The sequence below is a fragment of the Lolium rigidum genome, chromosome 6 (assembly GCF_022539505.1).
Source record: "Lolium rigidum isolate FL_2022 chromosome 6, APGP_CSIRO_Lrig_0.1, whole genome shotgun sequence".
Lineage (NCBI taxonomy): Eukaryota > Viridiplantae > Streptophyta > Magnoliopsida > Poales > Poaceae > Lolium > Lolium rigidum.
Window position 1 is genome coordinate 4,679,904 of NC_061513.1, and position 17,991 is coordinate 4,697,894.

Here is a 17,991-nt window from a genome sequence, read left to right on the forward strand (position 1 = left end):
ACGGATGGTGATGAGGCGTGTGGCCCATCGGGCGGCCCGGTGCTTCGTTGATCCCGACGGAAGATGTCCGGCCCAGGAGCAGGGGAGCCGGATCCGACTGACCTTAGGAAGAACCCGGATCTATGAAGGCCCAGTAGGAACCCGGATCCGGGACGACGTATAGAGGAAGGCGGATCCTTGGCGTGCACGGCAAGACATAGTATTGTAGTTAGGCAAACCTGTAATCCGGCTAGGACTCTCCATGTAAACCCTAGATCCGTGCGCCTTTATAAGCCGGATCCTGGAAGCCCTAGAGGCACAACCACAACTCATTGTAACAACGCGAAAGCGCCCAGATAATTCCAGACAAGCGGCGGTAGGCCCTCGTCCTCGTGCAGGTGTTCCGAAGCTGGGTAACTCGCGTACCACCGTCCCGTGTGCACTCCGTCCTATGGCCCCTACTTCTTCTCCCCCTCGTGAGGATCCCTCCTCCGAGGTACCGTCGATTAGGCAACGACAAACACACTAAAAAGTAATTAGCTTTCAAGGTTATGATCCCTTCTTTATTAGTTCTGGACTTATTTTTTCTAGAGAAATGAAATACAAATGGTTCTCTAGAAGATAGTTTCATACTCACATTCCCTTCCTACAAATTTATCAAGACTTAGATTGTTTTTTAAAAAAGGACCCATCCCCCTACGGCGCTACTGTCGCCGTTCTACATGGGTAGGTGAGATTAAGCGCTGGAGGTGTAGCAAAAATCTGAATTATAAGAACATGAGATAGGCGTGTCACCGTTATTAGCTCCATCCGAATTGCCACTATTCTCTTGATTTCCTTCACTCACCAAGAGGACCCTCTAGAAGAGAATGAACAAGTGTCTCTGACGCGGTGGACCAGTAACGATTACATTATTGTCTGTGCATGTAACCTTCGCTGCCATCATTGCAAGTATCTCAACAAATTTCACATGACCCTGCAATTTTAAGCATTGTCAAGGAAAATGACAACACTAGAAAACCCACTTACAAATACTATAGTTATATAGATTCATAAATGATTGTTCACTTAAAGCATGTTATAGTGCAAGTATGCTAAACCAAACGGTGGAAGTAGAGAGTAGAATTTTAGATGGTGCCGCAACTTTGGACAGTCACAATACCTCCAGTAATTGCAGCACCGGCTAAGAAATAGCTTGCACTTTCTTACGTAGCTATTGTTTTTTTTTTTCTAAATATCTACTTTTTCAAAAGTTCAAATTGTAGTGCTAGTATTTGTATACTAATATTTCAGATACATATTTTGACCAAACCTAGAATGCAAGGTAAGTAGAGAAAGAGGGAGCAAAAATCAGTAACTAGAGAAAGAAGAAGTAAAAATCTCATGGCTGAACTATTTGTGCATTGAAGGCTAAAACCAAAAAAAGCTATCACTCCGTGTCGGGGTGATGATCTGAGAGGATGCGGGGCCTATACAGGGTAGTACTGTGCCCTGCTAATCCTAAAGGGCGCCCTGGAACAACCCCGTAGCATTCAACTCTCAAATCAGATTAACACCTGTAATTTTATGTTGCTACCCACACCTGCCGTGTGGTGCCTCTTCGTGCCTGAAAACACCTTATAAATCGGTGCAAACTTACTTACCTAAGCCGTGTGGTACTAAATAATCGAATCAACGTCAGAACCGGTATTGGGCCAAAGCCCGAGATGCCCGCCGGCAAAATAAAAATCACTTCTTTACCTCCGCCGCCACGCCGAAATGGCGCCTCCCCTTCTGCTCCTCCTCCTCCCTCTCCTCGCCGCCGCCACGCCGCCCGCCTACCGAGACGAGCCTCCGTCCTGCGCCGCCGCGGCCGCGCCGGTGCCTGTGCCGGAGCGACGGGAGGCGCACGGCGGGGGGCGCATCCTGGACATCACCCACTACTACCGGGAGGACATGCCCTCCTGGGAGTCGGACGCCGGGATCGGCCAGTTCCTGTGGTTGCCCGCCTCCATGCGCAACGGCTCCCTCGCCAACAACTCCGAGATGCGGATGCCCACGCACACCGGCACCCACGTCGACGCCCCCGGCCACGTCTTCCAGCACTACTTCGACGCCGGCTTCGACGTCGACACCCTCGACCTCGACGTCCTCAACGGTGCGCCGCCTCTTTTTTTTTTCTAGTCCCTAGCTATTCACGCAGTACCCAGTACCAGTGGAGCGCAAGCAGGGATTGAGACCTTGAGTTACGTCTTGCAATTGGGGGGTTGTAATTGTGAATACTAGTTTGATGTCCACGTATCTAATTGATATGAGGAATTATTTCTGGGACTGGAATTTTGTCTGAATTTTGGGACTGGAATTTTGTCTGAATTTTGGGACTAACTCCGTAGGAATTTTATCAATGTCTATCTGGGGCGGGGAAGGGAGAGAGCAGTAGTGGAGACCGGATATGGTTGCTACATCATGGTTCCCTAAAATGTTCATACAATACATTCTGTAAAATTTGCAGTTTCCTCGGTGTCCTTTTTTTAGAAATGAATAATTATTTTTCTTGCTCCAATAGTCTAAGCATTTTTTTTACTTACTCAGCTAAAATTTCCATTTTAACTTTTTTTTCTAGTAACATAAGTTTCGCTTATGTATTGCATTGACATGATCATAGTTGATTGTTCAGACTTGCAAATCTGAGTGGCGCTGCACACTGAACATACCTCTTTATACAGATAAAAAAGACATTACAGTGTACAGTTTGCATGCTTGAATCACTATGGCGTTACAGTTGGATGCACATATTTTCTAGATATTAATTTATGCAAACGGTTTATATCATTCTAACCACTGATTTTGTGTTCTTAGGTCCTTCACTGTTGGTTGATGTTCCAAGGGATCAAAATATTACTGGTACAATTCCTATTGTTCATTTCCATCGCTTACTTTGTTATTGTGTCGAAAGGCTAGTGGCGTTCACTTAGCCTAACTATTTTTTTAATGTGGTTATTATATTGGTATTGTGTGATTGGCTAAGGCATGCCACAGCTTTTGTGGCCAATAAATTGCTGCCACGCCTTACAAATGTTTTAAGAAAAGAAAGTGCATATGACAGGTGACCTACAGCCAATGAAATGTGGTAATGAGTCAAACAGCCACAACAGAAAGTCAGACTTTTCTAACTAATGTTTGGCAAAGTCTGGCAGTGAACTGAACTTGCCTTGATATCTGTTCAATTAGACATGAAATCTACATATTGAGTTTTTATTCCCCAATGGATCTGCATATTGAGTTGATCTATAATTGCAGCTAAAACAATGGAATCTCTACAAATTCCTAAAGGTGTTCAGCGTGTACTATTTAGAACATTAAACACTGACAGGTAATCTCCTCAGTTGTGGTAATCATGCTTACATAGTTTATATGAGTACATTATGTTTTCCTAATTTGCACGAGAGCACATATAGTGCAAACTCATATTTAAGTGCAATCTTTCAAATTTTTCATGTGAACTGTTGTATAAGAGATAAATTGAATTTGTTTCCATTCCATTGTAATATGTATCCATCCAGAAGTCCAGCAACTGCACTCTGAATGGGTGCATCATGTACCTACTAGTATTATTTTCTGTTTCCAAACAAGAAGCCTTCTATTGGATGTACCTTTAACATATTGATATCCTATTTAAACCAACTACCTGCTGATGTCTTCCAGGCCTAATCGGCCCTTTAGACCATTTCCCTTGTGCTATTTGAACAGTAAAGCCCGCCCTTTGGCATGCAAATTCCATGCCTGCCTTCAGCTATCTGGGAATACATTATCTCTACCTCTATCTTATTTCTGCATAATCATATTTCTGTGGGTCATACTATCCCTGAATAGTTTTATCTACAAAATATGCTATTTTCCTATATTTAACTATCTATTATGCAATTCCTTGAAGTATAGTTAAATATAGTGCTATCCTGAACTGTAGAGTGACATCTCATAACTGGGGAAGTGAATTAAATGAAACTGGTACCTTGCAGGCAGCTAATGTGGAAGAAAGAGTTTGACACAAGTTATGTGGGCTTTATGAAGGATGGTGCCCAATGGTTGGTAGATAATACAGATATCAAGCTTATTGGTGAGTTCCAAGTAGCTGTGCATCACTGCATCCTCCTTCAGTTTATCTATCGACATATAATTTTGTGTTGTTCTGTATCAATTTTTGTTAAGCTCATGCCCATGCTGATTGTTGGAATCTGGTCTGAACATCAGGCTTTTTTGCACCTTTAGCATTTATTATGCTAAGATTAAAAGTGTGTGAAAAGCCCAAATTACAACACTAAATGTCTAAGAGCTAGACCCGCCCGGTAGTAGCATGAAGCTTTTGCGTTTTTCTTCTGCCAATGCATCAAGAGACATGAAGCTTTTGCATTCCCGATAGTCCCTGGACCATTATTTGGTTATCAGTGCATGTCTTCTGCTACCTTCAATTTCTTTTGCCATACATTTCCTGTTAGTTGCCCCTTCCATATCAACCCTTTTCTCCTTGGTTTGGCTTTGCACTGTCTAGTTATCCCCCTTGGGAGTTACAATCTACTAATCTTTAGTAATTATTATGGTGTTATGTTTTGATATTTTTTCTTAGATTGGGATCTTCTACTAATTCTTTCACTTGGTTTGTTTTTATTGCCAATATAAACTTATCCACTCTTCTTTGATCTTACCTTGGACAGCCTAAATAATTCGTCTCACAGTTCATGGTTACTCTTATTCTTATATTTATCTCTCCAGTTGTATTGTCGGAAAAGTATTCATTTCCTTTGCTTCTGCTGTTGTGTTTTTGCAGGAATAGACTATTTGTCTGTTGCAGCTTTTGATGACTTGATCCCTTCACATTTAGTTCTTCTCAAAAACCGGGTATGCGGATACTTCTTCAAGTAATTTTATTTAGTTCACATTTATTTACTGAATTCACTGTGCATTCTTTCAATTTTGGGCAACCAAACCCTGCAACTGAGGAAAAGCCCCTAGTTATGGAAAGCCCTTCTCAAGGAAGTGAGTCACTCAGCCTCAGCCTAGCGGATTCTCCCCTGTCCAGAATTTTATTTCCCCTGTGTTTCCTGTAATCTGAACATAACGTTTCGAACAGTAATTTATACAAATCTGATATTCACCCAGTAAATTAAGAAACAAAAACATCTGACAATATCTCCTTTTATTTGAAAATTGACTCGTATGCAGCAATCTTACTAAGCTACGTCACCCTCCAAATTACAGCAATTGGACTTTCTTATATTATTATTTGGCCGCTATATTATAATGATTTGCTGAAGAAGGGCCTCCTATCACTTTCCTAGACAACACAGGAGAATAAGAGATGGCACTCTGAGCCCAAGTGCGCCCCTACCCAGCCATCTCACCTCGCTGGTGTCAGAGCCCTCCAACATGTCCACAGCCTCTTTCTTGTAGCATCCATCCTTGCACTCGTCATGCTTTTGCACTCACATTGATGCTCGAACTTGCCAGTGTAGCACCAGAGGTGTGGATCTAGTGTCCGTTAGGATCACCCCTTCCCCCTTGTAGATATTTATTTGTTAGGACAGTGCTCGTCTTCTCTGCCCTCAATGCATTAGGCCTGTTAATGTATTTATGGTTGATCTTTCAATTTTTTTTTCAACAATACACTTATTAATCACATAGAAGGCAAGCCAGAGGTCTGATCAATGCCAAAATAGGCTGTTTTGCTGTCAACAAGGGCGACAGCTCCCTAAACGAATTTAGCCCTAATCCATCTAGCAACCAGTTCAGCAGCGATGGCAGGAAGCCGGATGCCTCTCCCTTAAGGAGCCCAGCCACCCTCCATATCGAACTCTGAGCTACTCTTCTGCTTGTTCTTTTCCGGAGAAGGCTTGAAGACTGACCACATCGTTTCGGTGCCACCAGAGGCACTGAAACACCACCAGATCTCTGTCCACAGGTCCCTCCTTTCCCTTTTGCTGCCGGCTTCGAAATGCACAATTGCAACAGACAGGTACCCAACTCAGGTTGCCAATCAGTTTTGTAACTTCTGTTCCATTTCATGAGGATCCCAGCCCACACCTCTCTCGCTAGCACACAACCAAGTAGCATGTGCTGCAGCATCTCGTCTTCTTCATCACAACACGGGCATGTGGCATGATTTTGCAGTCGTTGTTGCTGCTGACAGTCTGCCTTCCAGCAACGGTTCCCTATGGGCCAACCAGCTAAAGGAACGGCAGCTGTATGGTGCCCTGGAGCATCATACTTCCTCAGATTCAGCAGTCCTTATCCTTCTGGTGATGATCTCCATATGCTGATTTGGATGAGCAAATCCTTTCCTTGTTCCACCACCAAATGAAAGATCCTCGCGATCCTGATGGAGCTCAACCACAGTCATCATATCCCATAGGAGAGGAAACTTGTGCAAGGCATCTTCTCCCAGGTCTGGTCAGCAATTTGACAATAACAGTCCTCTTAATGCCTCCTTGACCTTCCTGGAGTTTAAATGACACTTAAGAACCACGGCCACCAGGTAGCATTCCAATTTTTGGTTAATGATACATTTGGTGTGTCAACTTTCCCATTAGATCACTTTGGTCTGACAAGTTTCAAAAAAGGTCAGTTAAACGTTGCTACTGATGTTCTTTCATATGGCTTATTACTTCATGTTGGTTGCTTGGCACTAGCCACCGCGCTAAGTATTCCGTGCAATTGATTTCATTGAATAAGCCACCATATATCTATTTTTCCCCTGTTCTGTGATTCCCAGGATATCATTCTTGTCGAGGGTCTCAAACTGGAGAATGTCAACCCTGGGCTATACTCTGTGCATTGTCTGCCACTTCGGTTGCGTGGAGCTGAAGGTTCGCCGATCAGATGCATCCTTATAAAGTGATGAAATTGTTGTTATGTCTCCCGCCGCATCCTTGTTTGGTACAACACAAGCAATTTGCCTCTCTTGAAAATCATGTGAATAGCTAGCCAATATATGTTGTTTCCTTATGTTACAGTAGGCTAAATGCTGAGTACATATGCTGTCATATCATCATGTATGGGTAAACCAGATCTGTAATCCATTATTTTGGACACAAGCTCTGATATCATCATGCTATATTAATATTTCTCCTATGTATAACCTCGTTGACAACTATCATGGACAAGCTCTATGTGTGCCTGATGGACCTTGCCGACTCAGTACTGAATTGAGGTTCGGAGATGGGAGTTATTCGTTCCTATGGCAACCTGAACGTGTAATGTACCTAACCATGTCACATAATTGCTTTATTTCCTTGTCGCGTAGTGGATTCAAGAGCAAGGCAACCCAATGACGACAAGAAAATTTAAAACTGGATGAAGACTTTGGAGGCAAGGAAAGGTCTTGCAGCAGGAGCGCCCGAAACCGACCAGTTGAGTCATGTTATGTCAGGTTGTGGCTGTTGGCGAAGTCAGTGGATGAGGATTCAGAAAGAAGATATGGGATTCAGAGGTCTGATACATTGAGCATCGAACACTCACACAACGCTGCAGTATTGACTGTTGATCTTTGAAATAAGAGATGGGATTCCTTCACCCCGTTCAAGCCTTAAACTGATTGAACCAACTACAAGTAGAGCAATCAAATGTATTGTCTGCCCGCTATCACCACTTCAAAAAGTTTTCACGTAACTAAACCAGAACAGCCAGGCAACTCGTTAGCCTTGAAGCGCTCATAGGCGCACCACCAATCATCGGGATTCAGTTCACAGCACGTTACTCCAGCAACTGCTAGGCCAACGGAGCAAATGGCTCCGGGCAAGCCTCCACACGCCGAAACCATCTGATAGAAAATCCAATAAGTTAGTACGGTGACAATTTTTGCAGGCAAAAACTGTAGCTGAAGAGGTATTATAGCAACATAGATTACCAGCTTTGCAAATTTGTGAATTTCAGCATTAGCTTCGGTGATTTCGACTCCCACCTTGTGCTGGAAGAGCTTCCACGCGTCTTCCTCTCCTAAGCACTTCATTTCAACAGTATTGGCTTCGGTGCAGCCCATGCGGCCACACACAGCCTGGCTCTTCGATGTCAGAATCACCTTTTGGTTATGGCCAAGCGGAATCGGCAAGCCAATGGACGCCAAATCCAGATGTCCATCTTGCACATCATCTAATAACAGAAGAAAACTGTCATGCTTTAGCCGCTCTGAGATAATGTTGGCTCGGCAATGCTCCTGTGACGAAGACATGGTATTCCAGTCCAAGTTCAAGAAAGCAGCTAGATAATGTTGCATATCTCTGATAGCGCCATCATTAAAAGCTATGATGTGGCGAAATGGAGAATCGGCATCGTCATAACAAGCAGCGATGTGCAGAAGAAGTCGGGTTTTACCCACACCCGAAATACCCCATAGTCCCAAGATGGGATCATGCGGTAACTCGTTTTCTAGGAATTTGTGCACCTTACAATTGTACTCATCGATCCCCCAAAGACTAGGATGTTTCATCATCATCTGATGACGTCGAGTTTTTGAAACTGATTGCTTCCGAGAGGTCATGACCAATAAAGGAATACGAGCTACCAAATCAGCACTGAACTCCCACAGCAAAATGATGATTTCATACGTACTGATAGGAACCTGATTCAAAGGATTAACACAGTCAATAAATCAAATGGAAACATATAAAATGCAGATGGGGCACATGGAAGTAAAGTTATTATTGCACGTTTACCTCAGTGATAATGTCAAGCACCAAAAGGCAGATCATTCTGGGGACCCATAGGCAGGCCATAAAAGCAAGCTTCATGTTATGATACATTAGACTCCTGGGACTAAAATGAAGAAATTGAAATTTGTCAGAGAAACCAGTTCCATGTAATGGAAATTATTGCACTACCGACACACCTATTATGGACCAAAGGTGATGGCCAATTATGTGCAGTTATGCAAAATACTAAATTTACATTTAAGTTGGTCATGCAACTGAAACACTATTACATGATATTCTGTATATGCGACACAATAAACAGTTAAACACTGGGTGCATCTATAGAGGAACAGTTATAGTTCTTCAACGACAGCAATGCAAGAATTGATAAAGCAGTTGCCACAGCGGCGCAGAGATACTCAACACGTCTTACCGAACAATGAAGGAAGCCTATAGAATGCACAAGGGACACATATAAGTAAAGTTTTTATTGCATATTTAGAAAGACACATAATATGTCAAGTACTGCATAATCACTGCTCGTATCTAAGACATACACACTAACGTGATATAAGTACGATCAGGTATTCAGCTGACATCGTGAACCATCTGCAAATTCTTGCGTGGGAGCCTGAAGCTTAATACAAGTTTTGGAAAAAGTGAAAACACAAAAACCCTTGGCATCTATATGCACTTGTTTCCTCAAAATATGTAGCTGAAGGTAGGTGCACATGATGTGTGGCTTTCTATGCTGAAGAAAGAACTAAGTCTTTTCCTTGTACGGGTATCTCCTAGAATTCATTCTCTGCAACTAAAGACGTGATCATGGAGCAATAATTATGTACTGCCTACTGGAGAATTGTCCGGTCCGTATATTCGCTAAAAGTAGACTTGATTCCGAACAGAAATCATAATGGTAGGAAAGAGGATTAGTTACCGGTGGTAGAGACTCAGATTGTGTAGTACGCCACGACGGTGGAACTCGTATGCGACGGAAGACGGCCAAGTGAAGTGGAGGCGGGAGGAAGAAGACGCCGGAGATCAGAAGTCAGTAGAGGACTAGAGGGGGATGAAAGCAGAGTGCAGGGCAGCGCCTTGAGGTGAGGTCGCCGTTGATGGATGGCAGGGGGAGCGGAGCGGAGCGGCGGCGCAGGCAGCGAGCGATGAGGGACACGTGAATATATTCCGTACGTAGGGTTTTATTTTGGAAGTAGCTGGACGGGTCGGGGTCGAAGCATCGGACGGCAGTTGGATACTTGTATCCAGCAAGAATTCGATCTGCTCTACTAGTATACTCCGGACATGACTAGATAACGGACTATGACCCTGTAGAACCTTTGTAAGCTCATCTCTGCCTATGTGAACAGACGGTGTCATTGTATGTCCGACTAAAATAGAGACCAACGAGCCATCCCCAATTCTCTTGATTAAACCCATTGACAGAGCCTGGCGTCCAGCGACAATAGCGCGCTATGTCGCTGAAGCATGCCTAGGTACAGTAGCTTGCATAAAATCTGTTAGGGAAAATTTTACTGCACCCGACGCTGATGCAATTCTGAATATTCCTCTTCGTAATGGTGGCAGTGAAGACTGCTGGGCTTGGGGGCTTGAAAAGTCGAGAACCTCATTATCTGAAAAACAGCTATGGTCTCGACTATGGAAGATGCAGGTGGTGCCTAAGGTCCGGGTGTTCTGGTGGCGTGTCCTACGTGGTATTTTGCCCGTCGAACGCACGCTCCAACACCGGCATATTGCCACGCTGGCTAAGCGTAGAAATCTGCTTGTCTGCAGATGAGGATATGATGCATGCTCTAGTGAAGTGCTCCCATGCTAGGAAATTCTGGAGAGAAGCACAACATTGGTTAGATGTCAAGTTACCAGATTTATATCCGGATACTTGGACAAGAGATATTCTGTGTGATCCAATTGTAGCTGATGCTGATCGACCAAAAATTGTGAAAGTCACGTGGGCAATCTGGATATCCATGAATAACATTACATATGATAAAGCAGGCTTTGATCCTGCGCACTCAATGCAGATGACAAGAGATATGTTGGCACAACTTGATGTTCCGATGATGCATGCCAGAATTCTGTCGGATCATGGATGGAAACCTCCGGATGATGGTTGGGTGAAAATCAATGCTGATGCGGGGATTTCCCTTGATGATAGGAAAGGTGGAGCGGGCGGTGTTGTTCGCGATGCTACCGGTTTTATTGGAGCATGGAGTAAGCCCTACCCTGGGATCTCGGATCCCTTAATTGCTGAAGCCATTCCTCTGAGAGATGGAGTGATCTTTGCAAAGCTCCGTGGTTTTTCACGAGTGGGCGATGGAAGTGGATTGTTTAGAGATAGTTGATCTCTGGGACTCGCACGCCGGTTCCCGCGCGGTGGTTGCGCCTATCCTACAAGAAATCGAAGGGCTGCTGTTTTCTTTTATTTCATTTAGATTCAATATGTAATGAGATTGTCCAACACTGGAGGTTACGAGTTGCTGGATGGAACTATCCCCTAGCTTTCTCGTGTCTAGTCTAATGGCTGACAGAGTGAGTGTGTCTGAAGTTGAATAAAGCCTTAATGTTTTCATGCAAAAAAAAAAGACTGAAAGAGTGTGTTAGGGTTTCGCAAAAAAAAAGAGTGTTTGCGAGACATCTCTTTCCCAATAGATAGTTTATGGAAGGCATCCTTCCCATATAATTGATCACATGCATGTTTTATTTCATAACACTGCCTCTTGATCAATTCATTATCTGTATATTGTAATCTAAAAACTCCTCCTAAAAAAATCCTTTGGGAAAAATTGAGGAGAAACATTACAATGATATGCCACTAAAAGCTTATTTAAAAATCCACTGGAAAAATATGAGGAGAAACTATATAACATACGTTTGCACTGCATTTATATTGTCTTGTTAAAACCCATATATGAGAAATTTTAGGAAAAAACACATAAAGAGAAAAAGAGTGATCGGAAGTTCATCAACAAATTATTACTAGGTTTTTCTCCCCTTGAACATTGAAAACCTTAAGGCCATCTCATACCAATTCCACAAACTTAATTCTAAAATATAAACACTGTTAGAGATGTTGTGAATGCCAATTTTTTTTTTGCAAACTACCATATTACATTTCAGTAATTTATGAGGACCGATATAACCCATAACCAAAACACGTGACATTATCTTGATTGACAATGATTGGTGATTCCAATGAATCTCCACATGATCTTACATGTGGTCAATCATTATTTGAAGTCATACACTTGTTGTGATGCTTTAAATTATTACAGAATGATCACAAGAAGGATCCATTTAGAGTATATTTTGAAGATTTTCTCTGAATACTCTTTCAGTAAATCTAGTCTTCGATATGTCACCGTTAAGATCACATAATTAGCCGCTTCATATATCACACCTTGGTTCCATCTTGATTTTCTTACTATAATTAAACACGACTTTTGTGCATTGGATATATGGAGGAATATTTCATAGACAAAATCTTATACCTTTCGAGAGATTCCACTCTCAATAAATTGCCAACAAACGTAATGTCAAGCCTAACGTATTTTGCAAGATATCTGAGTGCTCCAATGGTAGATATGGTACTTCAGCTTCATCTATTACTTCACCATCTTCCCTACCTCTTAATGGATTTGTATCCCTTGTGTTGAAAAAAAGTATTTGTATCATAGAATAATTTGGTTTGACCCAAATCATCATCTTAAAATGATTATGTGTATCTCAAATGTCTCGCATATATAGAGACATCGATGATAAGATGATCAACACCACTTATGTGACATAAAATACAATTAAGTATATATCCATGAGTACACATAGAAAATCATTGATAATAGAGTTATCCTTATCGCGGAAGAACTCAGACTACCCCACAATATTCTCTCACTACTTCAAGTCATAAAATGATTTTAGAAGTTTCACACACACACACACATGTTGTGACTTACCTTTGAATTCAGACTATTAAGTCCTTCAATGACTTCCAATATAGACATCAAAACCAAATGACCCATGTCAGTATGTAGCCACTACTACATGCATCAACCGCATGGACCTGTACTGCCAATGATATTTAGTATCGAAAGATAATTCAACTCATATGAGAAGATATGCCACATCATCATTGATGTCGGATATCTGTGACAAATCCTGGTGCTACAAGCCTTGCTTTCTCACCACCTCATTTGTTTTTCATTTCCAAACCGAAAATTTCACTTCTCTTAGCCGTGAAATATACTTATGAGGAGCAAATTTACTACCGTAAATACCTCTATCTGTTGAGCGAGTGATATTCTTCTTCAATTACTTCCTTTTATTTGAACCAATAATCACAAATAGATGGCGGAGCTTGCCAAGGATGGATAGGGGGCAAAATGCAATTAGGAGTTCTTGGGGGGGTGGGTTGCGAAACACACACAAATTTATAATCTAACCTCTCCCAAAAAATTCCTTCAAAGATGTGCCAAATCAAGGGGGGTGGTGACGCCCCCGCCCCACAGTAAGCTACGCCAATGAAAATAAGATAGGCACATCACATCTCACCAATTTCCTACATCTTCCACGCCTATGTGAATTTACTCACTCATGATAGGAGAATAGCACAATGATAGAATCATAATGTAAATAGAGTTCATCTTGATATTACCGTAGCAAGCCACAATAAGAAGGAAGATCAAATCCAATACAAACCAAAGTACGAATAGAGTCTCAAATCCTAATTTTACAGGTGTGAATCTCTCTCTCTCTCTCTATAGTACATGGGGATTATAGAGGAGCCACGATCTTGAGGTTGGAGATCTTGGAGAGGATCGATATAATTCTTCTTCTCCTTTAGATCTCTTCTTCCTCTCTTTTCGAATGGTTGGGGGCGGCTGCACATGTCTTCTCTCTCAGCCTCCTTCATGAAATATGATAGTGTATTGACCTAGCGAAGCTGGTGGCATGTGTTATGGGCGGGCCTTACATGCGAGGTACACCCGTACTGATGCTCGTTAAGTCTCCGGAGGCCTCGAATCAGAAAATCTTCAATTATAGATTTGCTTGAGTTATTATAATCAACTAATAAATTACCTTGGATCCTTCCAAATGTGTACAGCGTCTAAAAGTCACGTTATAAAACAAGGTTTTGCTATTTTGCAATATTAGTGATAGTTGAAAAGTGAAAACCAATGAAACCGGCGCACCAAAAAAGTGGCACTCCCACGGTAAATAGTGTTGGCGTACCAATTTTTTGGTGCGCCGGCAGCAACTCTAGGCCCATAGGATATTTCCTAGTAGTGCATGCAACATATATCTCTAATTAAATTAGTGCAACATCTGTAATAAAATCAAAATTTTAAATAGCCGGCTATAGCCTAGCTATAGCCTGGCTATAGCTTTTTGGGAGACCTGCCGCTGCGACTATGCTATTTATAGGTTAAATGAGAGAAACCCGCTAATATCCGGCTATAGCCATATTTAGCCCCTAATTAGCCTCAAATTTAGCTGCTAAATCTCATGTATATTGCATTTCTCTTCTTTTATCTTTTTATTTCTTGTTTTTTAAATTTGCATTCAATATGATTAGATATAACTTGTGAGTTGAATAATTCAATACTTGTTTGCTTTAAATAGTTCAATAAATTGTATCACAAATCGTGTTTGAATCATAATTTTTCTTTTTTTAGTAAGATATGACTGCAATATTCCAAAAAAAATTAAAAACGACTAAATGGAATAGCCTGCTATAGCCCGGCTACAGCCTTTAATAGCGTCAAAAAATATCGCGGCTAAATGAGATAGCCGGCTTTTTAAACTATGAATAAAATGAGTACATAATAAAACCATTTCTCAGATGAGCATGCTTTCACCTTCATGGTCCATAGTATATTTATGTACGTTTTGACGTTAACATCTGAAGATACTTTACATGAAAGGGAGGGGAAGAAAATAAGAGGAAAAAAAAATCAACCTCAGATTACAATTGCATCAGGTGAAACGGCCGCTAGTGTACAATTAAAATTACACAATGGCAAAGGTGGTGCCCTTTATCCTCTTCACAGGTCTTCCTTTCCAGAATCCTTCTATCTGTAACAATCATTGGCAGATGACAACCGTGCTGCAACGCAGGCCTGAATAATCTGTGCATATGGGTCATCTGCTGCCATTGCCAGGCAAATGAATGCGGGGACTACATGTGATGTCATGTGCTTGCCTATGACCCGCTCTCAATTTGGTTGCTGAACGGTAACCGGTCGACACCCCTCTCGACTGCATCCCTCCATAGCCGGTACCGAATGCCGAGCTTGTCATATGACACTGGCCAGTTCCAAACATTAGCGCCGTTGTTCATTCGCTCTTGTTGGCCGAGCACAAGCCGGAGATCCTCATTCAAGACCTGCCAAAGATTATGCAAAAGTGCGATGGTTAGAACAGTCATACACAATTTTTGAAACAAAATCTAGGTATTGTCTGACTTAGCTTGCAAATAACAGCTATTACTTAGCAATTTAGTAGCTTCCATATTTATCATTTTTCAGAAAAATATCATGCTGGCAACCTATAGTTATGAAGTAGCCACAAAATTCGAGACTTGCCTTCTCAGCGAAATGTGACCACAACAGGTGCATGAAAGGGATGTGCTTGATCCAGGGAGCGAAGTCGAGGGACATCCGGTACAGCAACCTGGTTTTACTCCTAGATGAGGGCAAACATATATGAAGCTGGTGGAGATGGGTCGAACATTGTTGGGTGCTCTTCCCTTCAAGCTTTCCGGGCTTGGAGATGCCAATGGTTGACAAGACCATGCAGGGTGGTCGGAACTCCATATCGATGGGATAAGGATCCCAGTACCCTTGGAGCCCAGATGTAGGTGTCAAGAACTTCACAAAACTGGCAATAATAACACGAGATCAACATGTTGTTCCACACAGGCGTAATATCACCACTATTATGGAAACTCTTTTTTCATCTGCCAGTTCTACTTTGTCCCTTGAAATGAACAAAAGTACCTTGGAACTTTCCAACCCTTGGCAAAGGTGGACGTATGAGTAAAAGGGGCATGAGCAAGGTCTAGTAGATTGTCCAAAAGAAGTCCATGTTCCACTGGTAGCTCCATCACAATCTGTTGAATGACCAAGAAGGATATTCAGTGCAGTCGAACACTGATATATACAGGGCACCCGCCAATAGCATGACTACTGCATCATCACATGATTTTTTTTACCTCTGCATGGATTGTAAACCCGGAGGGAGGCAGCAGGGAAGGGATGGTGGGAGTCGGTGTGTCATCGCCGGGCCAGATCCAAACCATTCCTTCTTGCTCGAAGCATGGCAGTGCCCGGATGCGCACGTTGAGCATCTTTGTTGATGGCATTTTCTCACATTTTCCATCAGTCGAATACTCCCAACCTGAGGTTTGTCCATAGAAAATGCAAAATTACTTGGCCATCATCCTTTACTTGTCGTACTACTACTAATAATGAGTATAAGAAACCTGACTAAATAAAATAATTCTCTGAGTTCTTACCATGGTAAGGGCATGTGATTCTGCCCTCATTCACTGAACCAAGATCAAGAGGGCAAGCTCTGTGAGCACATGTATTCTGAACACATCCAGGCCTTTTATCCTTACCTCGGAATATTACCCACTGCTCCTCGAAACAATCTATCGGTACCTGAGTGCACACATATGACTTTGTCAAATAAACACATGCGCCTGTGACTGCTAAATGATCAGCTTCGAAGCAAACATTTTGTTTACCATAGTGTCATCTTTCAAGTCACTGGAGAAAGCAACCGGGTACCAGAAGTTTTTCAGGTTAGAATGGTAAGGCTTCACCGGGCCAGAGATGTTGAGGCTCCGACGCTTAGTTTTCTTGGGTCCAACACGAGGTGTGAAGGAAGTGCTTGGATCGAGAGAAGCGCAATCGGCCGTGGCTGCAAAAGCGCTCCCATCCGACAACAGCCTCTCGTTGACTACTGTCTCCATTTGCGCTAGCTTATCGAGGGCCGATGACACTCTAGATTCCGATAAGTAAAGCTGCATGAGACGCGTTAAGCGTCAGGTTCCAGATGACAGTGCAAAAGTTTTTAATTGGATTTTTCCAGGAAAAGCAACATACCTGGTTGTGAGCTTTTGCAAGGTCCTCCTGTAACCCGGCAAGATCTTTCCTCAAGTTTCCGACCGACTTGAAGTCTCTCGCTAAAGGATTCAGAACCTCCACCACCTGCATTTCATTTTTCACAGTCACCATCAAATTCCATCCGCAGTTTTCAACCTCAAACATCTATCTGAATTTCTGGCATCCATTGGATCGTCTATGCCTAAGTCTGAGTAGCAATTACAGTAAAATTCGGCTACTAGTGCAGAGAGAAACATTTCTCCGAATTTACTGACGCTAGCTACCATTATTCAGACCATACCTTGTTGTGGAGCACCATGATGGTGAGCAGGTCCTGCCGGGCCCTCCAGTCGCAGTACTGGATGTCGAAGCGGACGACGTCGAGCGCCTGCTTGGCGTCCAGGAACTTGCCCTTCTCGATCGGAACCCTCGGCCCAGGGTCGTCCACATGGAACAGGGCCTCCCAGGGGCCGTTGTCCTTCAGATAGTCAGCGCTGTCGTCCCTGAGCACCGCGTACACCTTGATTCCGCCATACCTGCCGACGCCCTGCACCACAGTTTCCACCAAGAACATCGTCGTCAGTTATTCAGAAAAATGGATAATTTTGGGAGAGCGATGCAGTAGAAATTCAGAAGCTTATAAAAAGTTTATCGTGTCGGGGGGAATGAAATTAGAGCATTTGCGATTACATTGTTCATCAAGAACTGACGGCTGACTAAAATCCCAACCAAAACGACACAATTCGTCCATCGCCGGAAAACACAAGAAAAGAAAGCAGGGGAGAAGCCCGTCCTCACCTTTCTGGATAGGCACCGGAAGGAGGGCTTGATGAGCAGGTGCGGCACCAGGGATAGCGAAGCCACTGTGGTCATGGAGGGACGCCGCCGGCCGCCGTCGTCGCCGCCGCTGCCGGAATCGAGCAGCGAAAAGGGGATTTTTCGGGTCGAGAGAAATTTCCTATATTTCTTTCTCACGGGAGGATGAACGGAATGCTACGGTGGTCGGAATGTTTTTGCTGGAAATTAATTTTCGCGGCTGAAGTGAGCTTGACGCCTTTCGACGATAAGAGGCGCGATCTCCACGAGCCTCCCGCGTGTGGCCACGTGGGATCCGTCGTCAAGTTCCAGCCGTGACATGGAGGCCTCGAGCACCAGGGGTTTGTGGTGCAAGGCTTTTTGCACCCAATGGCGTGCTAGCCCGGTGCTGGAAATTTATCACATGGTCCTTC

General features: G+C 43.0%; 2 protein-coding genes across 2 annotated transcripts; one reads left to right on the forward strand and one right to left on the reverse strand.

Annotated features, from left to right (window-relative positions):
• The first annotated feature begins 1,737 nt into the window (after window positions 1-1,737).
• On the forward strand, window positions 1,738-7,087 carry LOC124662088 (cyclase-like protein 3). The gene is made up of 6 exons (XM_047199979.1): window positions 1,738-2,116; window positions 2,818-2,862; window positions 3,259-3,331; window positions 3,978-4,075; window positions 4,784-4,854; window positions 6,725-7,087. Exons 1-6 carry the CDS (start codon window positions 1,738-1,740, stop codon window positions 6,848-6,850), a joined length of 792 nt encoding a protein of 263 aa, XP_047055935.1. The 3' UTR covers window positions 6,851-7,087.
• A 7,407-nt stretch (window positions 7,088-14,494) lies between these two features.
• Window positions 14,495-17,878, reverse strand: LOC124661955 (chlorophyllide a oxygenase, chloroplastic). The gene is made up of 9 exons (XM_047199844.1): window positions 17,561-17,878; window positions 17,064-17,309; window positions 16,763-16,867; window positions 16,402-16,680; window positions 16,168-16,315; window positions 15,865-16,049; window positions 15,650-15,762; window positions 15,236-15,530; window positions 14,495-15,036 (listed from the first exon to the last, which is right to left on the reverse strand). The coding sequence occupies exons 1-9, from the start codon at window positions 17,633-17,635 to the stop codon at window positions 14,854-14,856; spliced, it is 1,629 nt and encodes a 542-aa protein (XP_047055800.1). The 5' UTR covers window positions 17,636-17,878; the 3' UTR covers window positions 14,495-14,853.
• Between the last annotated feature and the right edge of the window lie 113 nt (window positions 17,879-17,991).

Bases quoted from the DNA above. Each gene is read 5' to 3' on its own strand.
- LOC124661955 (XM_047199844.1), bottom strand. From the start codon at position 17,635: ATGACCACAGTGGCTTCGCTATCCCTGGTGCCGCACCTGCTCATCAAG. The intron at 17,310-17,560 runs GTGAGGACGGGC...ACTGTGGTGCAG, and splicing joins TCCGGTGCCTATCCAGAAAG to GGCGTCGGCAGGTATGGCGG. The intron at 16,868-17,063 runs GTATGGTCTGAA...AATGAAATGCAG, and splicing joins TCATGGTGCTCCACAACAAG to GTGGTGGAGGTTCTGAATCC.
- LOC124662088 (XM_047199979.1), top strand. From the start codon at position 1,738: ATGGCGCCTCCCCTTCTGCTCCTCCTCCTCCCTCTCCTCGCCGCCGCC. The intron at 2,117-2,817 runs GTGCGCCGCCTC...TTGTGTTCTTAG, and splicing joins CGACCTCGACGTCCTCAACG to GTCCTTCACTGTTGGTTGAT. The intron at 4,076-4,783 runs GTGAGTTCCAAG...GTGTTTTTGCAG, and splicing joins TACAGATATCAAGCTTATTG to GAATAGACTATTTGTCTGTT.